Raw genomic sequence first — 12,888 nt, 5'->3', positions numbered from 1 at the left:
TTGCCCTGAAACCACACTGGGTTGGTATTGGTAATAGTGACCAAAACTGTTGAAAATAACAAGTTGGGTTTTAACACCTAATCATTATCAGGTCAGTGTACATGACTAGGTGACAAGTTTCTCTTATAATCAACACTGTGCTCTTTCCAGGTCAAATTATAACTCCAATCGGTTCAAAGTTAAGGGTTTTTAGTAATAAAGGAGCAGGTGGAGTTTAATTTCTCTAAAGGAGCTCACTGGCCTGTCTGGATGGTCCAGTCAGTTAAGGATACAAATGGGGATGCTGTCTAGGGCATTTGTGAGGTTATTTTATCCCCTTGTCACTTCTAAGTGTGTTGAAAGAATCTCATCTTTTCAAAACTTGTTTTAGAAAAATGCTTCAATTAATCTATAAAGTGAGAGTAATAAAGCTATTCTTTTCCCTTCTGGAATATGATTATATTCAGACTAATATAATATTTTAAGATAACAGACATGAATAACAGTATTATAATCATTTCATGAGATAGTGGTTTCTTACAATCATAAAGCCACAAAATAATAAAAGAAACAACAGTTTAGTTATTGTTATGTATATACATATTTATTTTAATACAAAATTAGATTTTAGAAGTTGTACAAAAGAAAGCCAAAACACTTTACACATTCATGATTAGCTTTAATAGTTCTTTTTACTGTACATACTGAAAATGTTTATATTTACTAGTAAGGAATGCCAAGCGTGTCCATCACCATTTGAATAGCTTGTAGGGAATTTGTGATTTCTTCCATGTTATCTCTTCTCAAAACCCAATCTGGTTTAAGTCTATGAAAATAAGAAAAATCTTGCATTAACAAAGTTCTCTTCAAAGAGTTACCTCAACTGTTTTGTCTTAACTAAGATGTGACTACTCCTGAGGACATCACTTCCCTTATAACCCTCTCAAACAGGTGAGAGGGCTTCATATTATTTCTGTTTCCTATTTTCAGGCTTTATCTTGTCATTCTTCCTCCTTTGAAGCTTATGCTGTTTAGGGCACCACTTCTCTGGGTCATCTGTCAACCTCCAGTGTTTTGTTCTTTGTAAACTTGGTTCTTGGTCTTTTTTCAACTCTTGCCACCATTCTCAGTAACATTAATATCTATGCAGCCCAAAAGCCAACAATCTCATCTGTCAGTCTTTGCCCTCTTCCTTTCTGTTCGACGTCAACATGATCACCCTTTCTACATGATCACGTGATAGCCTTCATCATCACCAGAAAGTACCCCACCACGGACATCTCAATCTGAGACTGCCATTGTCCCACCACCACTTCTGATCTATCCATGTCATTGGATAATACGTCTAGTGCACATATTCTTCTACCCTACTAAGTTCTGTAATTCACTGACCTCAACAGGTACCCATCATCCATCAACAGAATGCTGATCTCACTTTCCTCCTTGTCTAGCTCAGGTCCATCAATATAACCCCCTTAACAAATTTCATTAACGCTATTGTTTCTCCAGTAGATTCAAATGGAAAGTTCCATTTGGATTCCAAATTGAATCCAAATATCTGCCCTCTCCACTCCTGTATAGCTGAACAGGAAGAAAAGAAAAATTGCAGAAGCAGGCTGACTGATTTTATGTCAATAATTACAAATCTAAATGGGTGCTTGAAATTGTCTAGTATGCTTCCTCTTTCTCCAACATAACCATTTTACTCCATTCTTCTTTTCAAATGTCCCTTCCATACCCTCCTTAGTTTGCTTTTGAGCTAATGTTTATAATCTCATACTTCATTAAGAAACCAGCATCCATCAGATGAGCGCTCATACATCTTTCTCACATAAATCCCTCCTATGATGTACATTTCCAACTATTCTTTCCTGTTAAAAAATCCAAATATCTATCAATTGGTAAGTGGTCAAAGTGTGGTATAGCCATACAATGGAATAGTACTCTGTGATAAAAGGGAATGAAATTTTAATTCATGCATCAATATAAATAAACCTCAAAAACAGTAAGCCAAAAAAAGAATCCAGTCACAAAGAGCTATGTGCTGTATGATTCCATTTGTGTAACCATGTAAAAAAGGCAAAACTAAAAATACTGAAATAAGATCAGTAGTTGCCTGAATCTAGGGGTTAAAAGGAGACAACTGATTGCAAAGGGGCACAAGGTAATTGGTGTGATGGAAATATTTTATCTTAGTTGGTAGTGGTTTCACAACTATACACGTTCGTCAAAACTCATTGATTAAATACATATATAAAGGGTGCATGTATACATTGCTGGTAAATGTTCCCTAAAAAAGTGACTATACTGACAAAAAAAAGGGGAAGCTAGCTACTCATTCATGTTAATTATAGTTTTAAAAACATAATTAGTATTAAAATTTACCAATTCCTTAAGTAGAAATCATATGTAGAAATGATCCTCATCAGTAAGTTTCAAGCAAGTGCAATTTTTATGTTATAATGTAAAATATGCAAGCATAATTCCAATTTGCAACTATAACATAGCTTATAATTATGAGTAATTATGAAGCTAACAGCTATGTAACTGAGGTCAAAAAATAGTGAATTGTAGACACTGTAGGATTTATGCCTGGCGGGGAGGGAGGAAGGAAGGAAATTAAACATCATGAGTTAATTTAGTTCATACACAGTACGTATAAGAAAAATGGGAAAGGGGCACCTGGGTGGCTCAGTCGGTTAAGCACTCGACTAAGGCTCAGGTCATGATCTCACAGTTCATGGGTTCAAGCTCTGCGTTGGGCTCTGTGCTGACAGCTCAGAGCCTGGAGCCTGCATTGGATTCTGTGTCTCCCTCTCTCTCTGTCCCTCCCACATTCAGGCTCTGTTTCTGTCTCTCTCTCTTAAGAATAAACATTTTAAAACATTTTAAAAGAAGGAAAAAGAAAAATGGGAAAGACTTGACTCATTCCTTTTACTCATAGTAAACATCGTAAGCGGTTTCTCTAGCATCCTTCAAGGATACGCAAAGAGTTTTTTCTTTAGTTTCATCATAGACTCATGAATTTTTCATCTGATGTTCTGCACTTGTTTCCAGCCCTCCTTACTCTGTGTCACTGCCTCACCACTGGCTTCCATCTTGTTGAGTCCAAGGGGCACGTTTCACACCTCATCTAACAGCCTCTTAGCAGCATGCTGCACAGCTGATGTGGCCGTCTCCCTGGGACAGCATCTATCCAATCAACAATTCCTGTCCAGAGCTGTTGGCCAGTTCTTTCTCTTCTCTGAGTTTTGGAGAGACTGGGGTTACCCTGAGGTTCAGTTTGGGACTTTCTTTTCTAGGTATTCTCTTCCCTTGAGGTGACCACTGTCATTACGATGGCCTCGAATGCTACTTAATGATTCCTGAATCTAATAATTACCTAATTTAAATCACTAGACTGATTCTTCTGCCCAGAATCACAGACCTGAGTTCCTAATGGCTTGTTTTTCCTTTCCTCTAATTTGTCATAGACACTCCAGGCTTACCCAAAACAAAACCCATGATTCAACGACCCTTCCCACTCTATCTTCTGTCCTTTCTTACTTTTACTTCTTATAATTATATCCCAGAGACAATTTCCCAGTCATGCTATTTTAGCAGGTCCTCTATCCTAACAGTGACCATAATTGTTGTTACTTAATTTGTTTATTTACTGTCATTCTCCTGAGCTATGTAGCTCCATGCTGTACAATAATCACAAGTCTAGCGTCTTAAACACAGGGTTCAGCTCCATACCCTTCTTACTCTCTGCACTGATGGAGGTGTCTACCTAGTTAGCCGGGTAAGGTAATACCCATTTAAAGTTACATGTCTTAAACTAGTTAAACTACTATTATTTCTACAGATCAGCTATTGGCTAAATGATGGCCGCCCCACCAAAAATCCACATGCAGGGGCGCCTGGGTGGCTCAGTGGGTTAAGTGTCCGACTTCAGCTCAGGTCATGATCTCATAGTTTGTGGGTTTGAGCCCCGCATCGGGCTCTGGGCTCAGAGCCTGGAGATTGCTTTGCATTCTGTGTTTTCCTCTCTCTCTGCCCCTCCCCTACTCACACTCTGTCTCTCAAAAATAAATAAATGTTAAAAAAATTTTTTAAAGAAAAAAAATCCACCTCCAAATCCTTAGTGTCTATAAATGTTACCTTATTCTGAAAAGGGGTCTCTGTAGATAATATGTAACCAAAGGATCTTAGGATAAGATCATCCTGTATTGTTGGAACTGGCCCTAAGTCCAATATGCCCTTTTAAGAGACACAGAGGAGGGAGAAGGAGGAGAGGCCCATGTGAAGACACAGGCAGAGAATGAAGTTACATGGCAACAAGCAAAGAACACCTAGTTAGAGAAGCTGCAAGAGTCAAGGAAGGATTCTGCCACAGAGCCCTCAGAGAAAGTGAGGCCTTGCTGACACCCTGATTTTGAACTTCTGGTTTCAAGAACTGTCAGAGAATAAATAACTGAGTTTCTGGTTATTTGTTACAGCAACTCTAGGAAATTCATACAAGGTCTCATAAAGAACTTCTCTGGAAGGAGAAATTTCAAGTACCAGGATGATTATGGGAGGCGTTGGAAGTTGATATTTTGGTCAAGAGGGATTTTTGGTAGCTTTCAAGCAGTATAGTTTGTCCTATGTGCCAGAGAAAAAGTCTATATGGCAAAGCTTTTAAAAAGCTAATTTCAGACTTAGCACTTAACTATTTAATACAAGGAATTTATTGAATGACTATTAAATAACCAACGCCACAGTGTTATTGCTTCATTATTTACTGAGATTGTCTACTTTAGATTTACTAAGGATTCTATTCTTACTCACATGTTGTTTCTTGACTGTCAAACACTGTATCTTGCTGTATAGTACATATTCAGTAAATGTTTACTGAATGAATGAAAGAATGAATGAATGGTGACACAAAACTGTAGAGCACATCTATTGCTTACCTTGAAACTATTCTGGTTCTTACAGGTGTTTCAGGAATAAATGGAATACTTATAGAAGAATTCTTCTTTTGGTTATAAAGTATTCTTTCAGTATTCATTTTATGTTTACGAGCTGTAAGTTTGTAGAGGCTATAAATACGGTCAACAACCTTGGACCTACTTCGAACATCCTATAAAAGAAAATGTATATTAAAACTAATAAAAATTTTGTATCTCTTCTATGCTAGTAAAATCAACCATAATAACCACTATAGTGTAAACTTAGGAGCATTTAACAAAACCAAAAGCTATTCTTTCCAAGTTTTGCAGTTAGATTGCTTTGTTTTATATATATATATATGTATATATACATATATACATATGTATATATGCATATGTATATATATGAACTAATTTGTAAGATAATTACAAAAAAAGCCAAATATTTAAAAATTTCACTTAACTCCATGCTGAATAAGAAGGTAAATATTATAGTCAATATATGTGTTATATGCAGTTACCAAGTCCTGTGAATTTTCTCTTCTAAGTTTCCAAAGTTATTCACTTATCTGTCACTAATACAACCCTAGGTCAAGTACAACTTCTTACCCAGACAGCTACGTATCTGTATTTCCCTCCTTCCTGAATGCTTTCCCTACATCCACATTGGTCTCCCTACATCCACACTTTCCCAAATCTATTCTTCAATCAGTAGCCAAAGTCATATAGAACTCAAACTGGAGCAAACTCCCTTACATAAAATCTTTCAGCTGTTCTGTTCTCAGGATGAAGGCCAGAATCCTAGACAGCCTCCAGGCTACTCTCTGCTGACTGTAACACCTAGAGAGGCCTCACCATGGAAACACATGGAATGTATTTATGGTTACAACAGGAGGCTGTGATGCCACATACATGTGGTTTTTTACCGTATAAGATAATTTGCCCCTGTCCTCAAGTAAATGGGAAATGGCTACTTCTATAACCATAATAAATTTTATTTTTGAAATTTAGTTTAATATGTTAGAAACACCTCCTATGTCAACAAAAAAGGCAGGTTTGAACATATACATACAAAACCCTATTTAAATTTGGTAATTACTGGGGTGCCTGGGTGGCTCAGTCAGTTAAGTATCTGACTTTGGCTCAGGTCATGATCTCACAGTTCTTGAGTTCAAGCCCCATGTCAGGTTCTGCACTGATGGTGCAGGGCCTCCTTTGGATTCTCTCTCTCTGCCCCTCCCCAACCTACTTTCTCTCTCAAAATAAATAAATAAACTTAATTTATTTATTTATTTATTTTTTTATTTATTTCTAGTAGAGAGAGAGAGAGACAGCGTGAGCAGGGGAGGGTTAGAGAGAGAGGGAGTCACAGACTGAAACAGGCTCCAGGCTCTGAGCTGGCAGTCAGCACAGAGCCCGACGCGGGGCTCGAACCCACGAACCGCGAGATCATGACCCAAGCGAAAGTTGGACGCTTAACTGACTAAGCCACCCAGGCGCCCCTAAATAAACTTAATTTAAAAATTACGATAATGCTGAAGGAAAAGTGTAAGTCTTAGACCTGAAAACCTAGACAGATAACCTGAAAGAAAGATAACTAATACTTACAGAGGCTCGATTTGTTGTCTTCAATAAAATAGCTAACAAACAGCAAGTTTTTGTAAAAATGCTCCCACCCTTGTCTGCAACTTTGTCACCGGGCTTTTCTCGGTACATTTGTAAAAGGTCCAGTAGTGTGTCTATGCAATTTTCTACATTGTAAACTGCTGCAGTGGTTTTCTCATACTTGAAGAGAACAGAATGAAAGCAAAAGTTACAATAAACGCGTATACTCTTAGAAATAGCCCAAGCAGAAAGAATAGCCCAAGCCAACTGTTTGGACTATCTACAGCCAGTGCAAGGGATTTTACGAAACTACTATCATTTCTGGATCCATTTTATATGCATATCTGCATTTTAATTTTTCTCTTCACCTAAAGCTCCACAAAATGGGAATCAAATCTAGAATCTCTGAACATGAACACCTTGAAGTAAATAAAAGCAAACTTAAAAATAAGACAATTTTAGTTAGAGCCTCTTAGGAAAAAGATAACTTATCTGTGATAGTTAATCATAAGGTAAAATACTGATAAAGGAGTTACCCTACTGCATGCTTTTTGAGAGGAAGGTGAGCTTGCTTTAAAATAAAATAAATCTGAAACTAGTAAGTTTAGGAGATATTTCCCCTGCCTCAATTATCTAATTGTATCACTAGATTCATACTGAAATTTGCCTGGGAACAAATAATGTTAAGGATACTAAGATAACAACAAAAAAATATTAGCAGTTAACATTTATTTGGCACTTCTATGTATGAAGCACACTGTATATATATTGACTCAATCCTCACAATAACATCATGAGGTAGATACTGTTACTTTACCCACTTAACAGTTAAAGAACGTGAAGCACAGAGAGGCTAAGTAACCTAAAGTAAGCTGCAGAGCTGTGATTTGAACATTGGCATCACTGTTAAGTGTTCTTAACCACTACTTCTCAGTAAGAAAATATTGGATAAAGTGCTCTAAGTTGTAGCTGAAGGTTGCCTGGGAAGATAAATTTGTCATCTCAATACTTTTGATTGCATACATTTATAGTTTACTACAAATATCTGCTACCCATCCAAAGCCAAAAAACTTAAATTCTAATACCTATATAGAGTATGACATACAGGTAACTAACTTGCAGCAATATCTTAATCATGTTTTGCCAGACATGATTATAAGAAGTTCTACTGTTTTGATACAATGCAGAAAATAAGAACACCAGTTCCAGATGTTGACAAAAATGGCTCTGAAGTCAGCGCTACCACTTCTCACACACAGGAGCTTAGGCAGGAGGCTTAATTTCTATAAGGGTTATTATTCCTTCTCTATAAAATAAGAAGAATAATAGGAATTGCCTTAGAGAATTATTGTAAGAACTAAATTAAACGATGCATGAAAAACAGTAGCATAGTAAGTACTCAATAAATGTCAGTAATCATTGTTATTAGCATCATAAAGATGGAAGAAATAAAATCATAAAAAATTCATGTTTCTATGTACAATTAGGTTAATGGATTAAACATTTCGCCCACCTAAGACTTTTGCACATAAATTAATTCTAACTTGGTGATCTAAATTCTAGTGGTGAGCAAGCATGAACTTAATTTGCTGGGTCAGATTTCTTGACCAATGAACATTATTAAAATGTTACTACCTTAGCGACATTAAGCAAGACTTGTACGGCGTATCTGATGACTTCCATACAAGGAACACTACGATTGCAACTTCGGATCAAAACAAATATTTTAGAAACTGCTCCACTCTGGGCCATGTTCTCACAACAAAGTGGAGACAATCTAGTAACCACCTCTGAAAGGAGGGGGAAAAAGAAAAAGAGATAAATTCACAGCAACAAAATGAAGTTTCAGCTAATATTGTATTGTAACACCCTTTGCATATACTCAATGGTAAAAATGCATTTCCAACCTCATATAAGATATTGTTAAAACAAACTAACCTAGGTGCTTTAGCGCCTCAAGAATAGCAGAAAGGTGCTTATATGTCAAAAGATAATGAAGTGCAAGTGCGGTTCTTCTGTAGAGTTTGTTTTCTTCTCGAATCTCCTTATTAACAAGTTGAAGACTTAGTCGTATAGCTTTAATTTTTGTACCATCATTTTTCTTCCTCCAAGAGTATCCTCTCCATAATGCCTTAAAGAGACAAAACACAGTGATTTTAAGATCACAATCCATGATGTTTTGAACTTATATCTAATATCTATTTCTACAAAACAAATAATTTCAGTAAATTTATATGATATAATCAGATACTTTGCAAATAAAACCTCAATTCAGGTTCTAATAAATAGCAAAACCAATTTTTCTGAAAGAAAAAAATACGTAATATTCCTGTATATAACCTGAAGCATCACTCATTGACCAAAGATATTTATTTAAAATGCTGAGGTATTTTTTCATGTCTTAATCATAAAGGTCTCTAGGAAAGTCTGAAAATAAAGGGCTTGGCAATGATGTCATATTTATGAGTTATTCTATTGGTGAACCTCAGCTTTTAAAAATGTATGTGACTGTTTTTAGAATGTTAGATATCATGTAGGTGAATTATAAACCGAAGACTGGAACTAACATTGTAATATTTTCAGTTACCTGAATCTTAGTGATTCCATTATTAAATTTTTCCTGTTTTTTACGGAGGAGAAAATGGCGTACTGCTTTCTGTATTACTGATGCAGCTCTATTTTGCTGGCTCATACATTCTTGAAGTTTATGCTGACTCTTTATGATGCTATCAGATTTCTGAGCAAACCTCTTTTGCTGTAATCTTGTTCGAAACCATCTCTGTTTAAAACATTAGAGATATTTTTTATTACTTCAGGTTTTTAAAATAAATAACATACATAATATGTATACATATTATGCGCATACATACACGTGCATACATAAATGAAATACATAGAACATTAGACGGAAATATCTGTCAATCCTGCCCAGTGGCATTACTTTTCCATTCTACCTGGTACAAATCCTTCAGCTCTTACTGGCAGGGGAGGGTGTGAATTTAGCCCTGTAAAACATGGTCATCATTTCATAATTTATATAAATCTATCAAGCTCTATGTGTCCTTCTGCAGTTTGTTTTCTCACTCAATATTTTATATGTAAGTATAAGTTAATGTATACAAACAGAGTTCTTACCCCAGAATAGATAAAATCTATAAATCATAAAAAAAAGAACATCCAAGAGAGAAATGGGCAGAGTATATGAAAACAAAACAAAACAAAAAATCCATACACACATACATTAAGAAAAAGCACACAATACACAGATAATAATTTGAATAATCAATCTGTGAAACATTTTTAGAACTGCTTGCAATCAAAGGAAATCCAAAACAAAAATGAGATACAATTTGCCATTTATCAAAACAGCAAAACCCAGGGTCTTTTAATGCTATGTTGGCAAGAATGTAGAAAAACAGGTAGCCTCAGACTTTGCTGCAAGTATAAATGAGTACAATTATTTCAGAAAATAATTCATAACTTTATTCTTGTCCATAAAGCATCAACTGATTTCTAACCCATTAAGCCATCCTAAATATGTCATCCTAAAGCAAAAGGCTAAATATTACATGATCTTAGCATAAGGTATTTGGAAATTATTTATTAAAATAAAAAATTTATAACAAAAATTATACCACATAATCTTACTGCAAAGGAAAAGCTAACCTGAATACAGATGACTGAATTAACCTGCTTTTTAGCATTCTTCATAACCATGTGAAGTTTATATGCTCTTTGAATTCTAAGAGCAGACAGGTGATAATATGCAGCTGCTGTAAAGTGAAGAAGCCTAATTTTGGTTCTCTGCTCTGAAATCTAAAGAGAAATAAAAAATTAACCAAACATTTGACTCTTAAGACAATTGATCAATGCTTATTTTTATATATCCTCAATACCAAATTATATAAATTAGCAAAGATAAATTAACTTTTAATTAGTAAAATTATTTGCATTGTGGCTCAAAGTGATTATAATCCTTTGCTATACAATATTTCCAAATGTGTAACTCCTAACTCAGAGTATTAAAAGCAACATTATATATTTTGGGGACTTTACTGAAGAATAGCATTTAATTTAACTGGACTACACAATAACAGCTAATTAAAGCTTTCAATGTAGTAACTATAATATGAGAAGTCTATGAATACTAAAGTCAAAAAATTACAGTATTCTAAGCAGAACTGTTGGGACACAGTGATAGTAAGTCAGACAAAATTCTATGAATTGATTTCTCCAGTTATCAGACAGTCTCGCACAAATCTTACACAAGACTCTGGTGGCAAAACCGCTCTATAGTGGCCGTTAGACTTGCAATTTATATTTAATGACCCCAATATAAAAGATTTCTCCTTTTTAACTTCAAATTTAATTATTTTGTCTCTGCCTGTGCTTCACACACTGATGCCAAAAACGTCGTGAACTCCTGGGGAGGGATTCTCTCTCGCTGAAGATGTGGCAGTTATCACAGGTACACTAACAACACCTCAGAGCTGCTGGGCGATAGCAAAAGGCTACCTGAATAACAACCTCCTTCACATTTGGAGCTCTTCCCTCATCCTTTCAGTTCCTTTGTTAAGATTCATTACAAGATTCATTGCAAGGGAAAATTTAGTTTGCATTTTTCGTGAGCATCTATGAGAACTGGGCTTGTAGACTAAAAATCTACAGCAACCAATGATCTTGTTACAGGTCTCTGCAGGAGCTGAATAAATTCAAGTTATGGCTGTATTCATTTTGAAAGTCTTCTCCAAAACAATACAATTTCTTAACACAGTTTGACACCAAATACTTTCATTTCTTAAGACTGAGATATTCTACTTAAAAATACTTACTCTTTTTCTCACTAGCCAACCGCGCACCAGTGCTTGTAGAACAACTGTACATTGTTTTAATTCAACATATTTTACCCGTTCACACTTCCCAGCCTTCCTGGCTCGTACGTATCTCTGTATGGTCAAAGCGGCAGACTTCTGCCGAAGAAAGGCTTGCCTTCCTTTATAGCTTCTAAAATTTGCTTGAATCAAACAAGCAGCTCGATGTCTCTACAAGGAAAAATTTGCGAGTGACTTAATGGAAAGGAGTATAATTTCAACCCACTGGAGGTTTCCGAATTTCTCACTGAAAAATGAGACGGTGTAATTATGATTTTTTTACATTTTTCGCTTAGGAATGTCATATTTCATATATAAGGTGACTGTATGTAATTTCTACAGCTAAAAATTAAGTTTTTAAGAAGGTGCAAACCAAGGTCAATAGATATCTGGCGCTCTTTCCCTCTCATCTTCTTGATACTTCTCATTGTGAGGGAGAAAAGGACTAATATTACCGAAGGACAAATAACATTTAATAAAAGTGCGAGCAATATAGAGAGCAGAATGGGCATTATAAACAACTATCAGGGAAGCTGTCTGTTGCTCTAAGAACCACAGACTACATCTCAGAACCAGCACATCTTAGACTCCTTTATTATATAACATCTTGACAACCAATTCTAAGAAACCTGAAGAAGCATATAAATTAAAACGGGGACTACCTTTGTTTTACAAAAAGATTCCCCACCAACGAGCTGGACAACCTTGGGCAAGTCACTTTCCCTCTCTAGACCTCAGTTTCCTCATTTGTAAAATAAGTATACTAATACTATGTCAGAGGGTTATTATGAGGATCAAATTAGTAAATATACACTAGTAGGCCTAATAATAACAGCTATATAATAGTCAATATTACATGAATATTAAAATTTACAAATAAAATTTTAATTTTGCTTTCTTTAGTAAAAAACTGTAGGTACTGCAGCTATGCTAAAACCTTGATGTTAAATAGTTTGGATAGATCACCAATTGTAGCTTAAAGAATTTTTATTAAGTGTTTGACTTATAGTAAGCAAAATGTGCTATATCTCTTATGACTCTCTTATTTACTCTAAAATTTATTTCAAACTTGGGTTTCAGAATATTTTGTAAATATAAATATACAAATGAACATATTCATAAAAAGTATTTTTATGAGCTAATATAATTTTTAATTGACTGCAATGGCATGTTTAAAATAAATGTATAACAAAAAAATAATTCATTTTGTTTTCTTTCCTAAAATAGTTCTTTGCAAATGAGCTGTTTTTTGGAGCTGCACCTACTTTTATCATTAAGAAGTGCTCATGAGCTATTCTTCCAGAAAGCGTGGCTCTCCATTTTCTCTGAATAATAATTGTTGATGCTCTCATATTCAAAAACCTAAAAAGTAGTTATTGGAAAGCAATTAAAATTTCTTTACTGAAAGAATAAAAGAAAGTAGAAAAGAATAATTTATACTTAAGTTCTAGATATAAGAATTATACACACACACCTACACCCACACACACACACCCCCCACCCCCCCCCACCAACAT

The 12,888-nt window shown here is 35.2% G+C and overlaps 1 protein-coding gene across 1 annotated transcript in view; it reads right to left on the bottom strand.

The window, feature by feature from the left end:
* Positions 1–633: 633 nt before the first annotated feature.
* Positions 634–12,888, bottom strand: part of ASPM (assembly factor for spindle microtubules) — a 52,647-nt gene continuing 40,392 nt past the window's right edge. Inside the window, 9 exon segments of the mRNA XM_077775106.1 lie at positions 634–805; positions 4,917–5,086; positions 6,504–6,680; positions 8,136–8,290; positions 8,439–8,631; positions 9,088–9,279; positions 10,167–10,316; positions 11,333–11,542; positions 12,637–12,733. Of these exon segments, the coding sequence (XP_077631232.1) occupies positions 703–805; positions 4,917–5,086; positions 6,504–6,680; positions 8,136–8,290; positions 8,439–8,631; positions 9,088–9,279; positions 10,167–10,316; positions 11,333–11,542; positions 12,637–12,733 (1,447 nt within the window). The 3' untranslated portion in view covers positions 634–702.

This window comes from Crocuta crocuta, unplaced genomic scaffold (genome assembly GCF_008692635.1).
Source record: "Crocuta crocuta isolate KB4526 unplaced genomic scaffold, BGI_CrCroc_1.0 scaffold207, whole genome shotgun sequence".
In the NCBI taxonomy this organism is placed as follows: domain Eukaryota; kingdom Metazoa; phylum Chordata; class Mammalia; order Carnivora; family Hyaenidae; genus Crocuta; species Crocuta crocuta.
The sequence above is the reverse complement of the archived record's forward strand: the minus strand, read 5'-3'. Positions and strand labels throughout refer to the sequence as shown.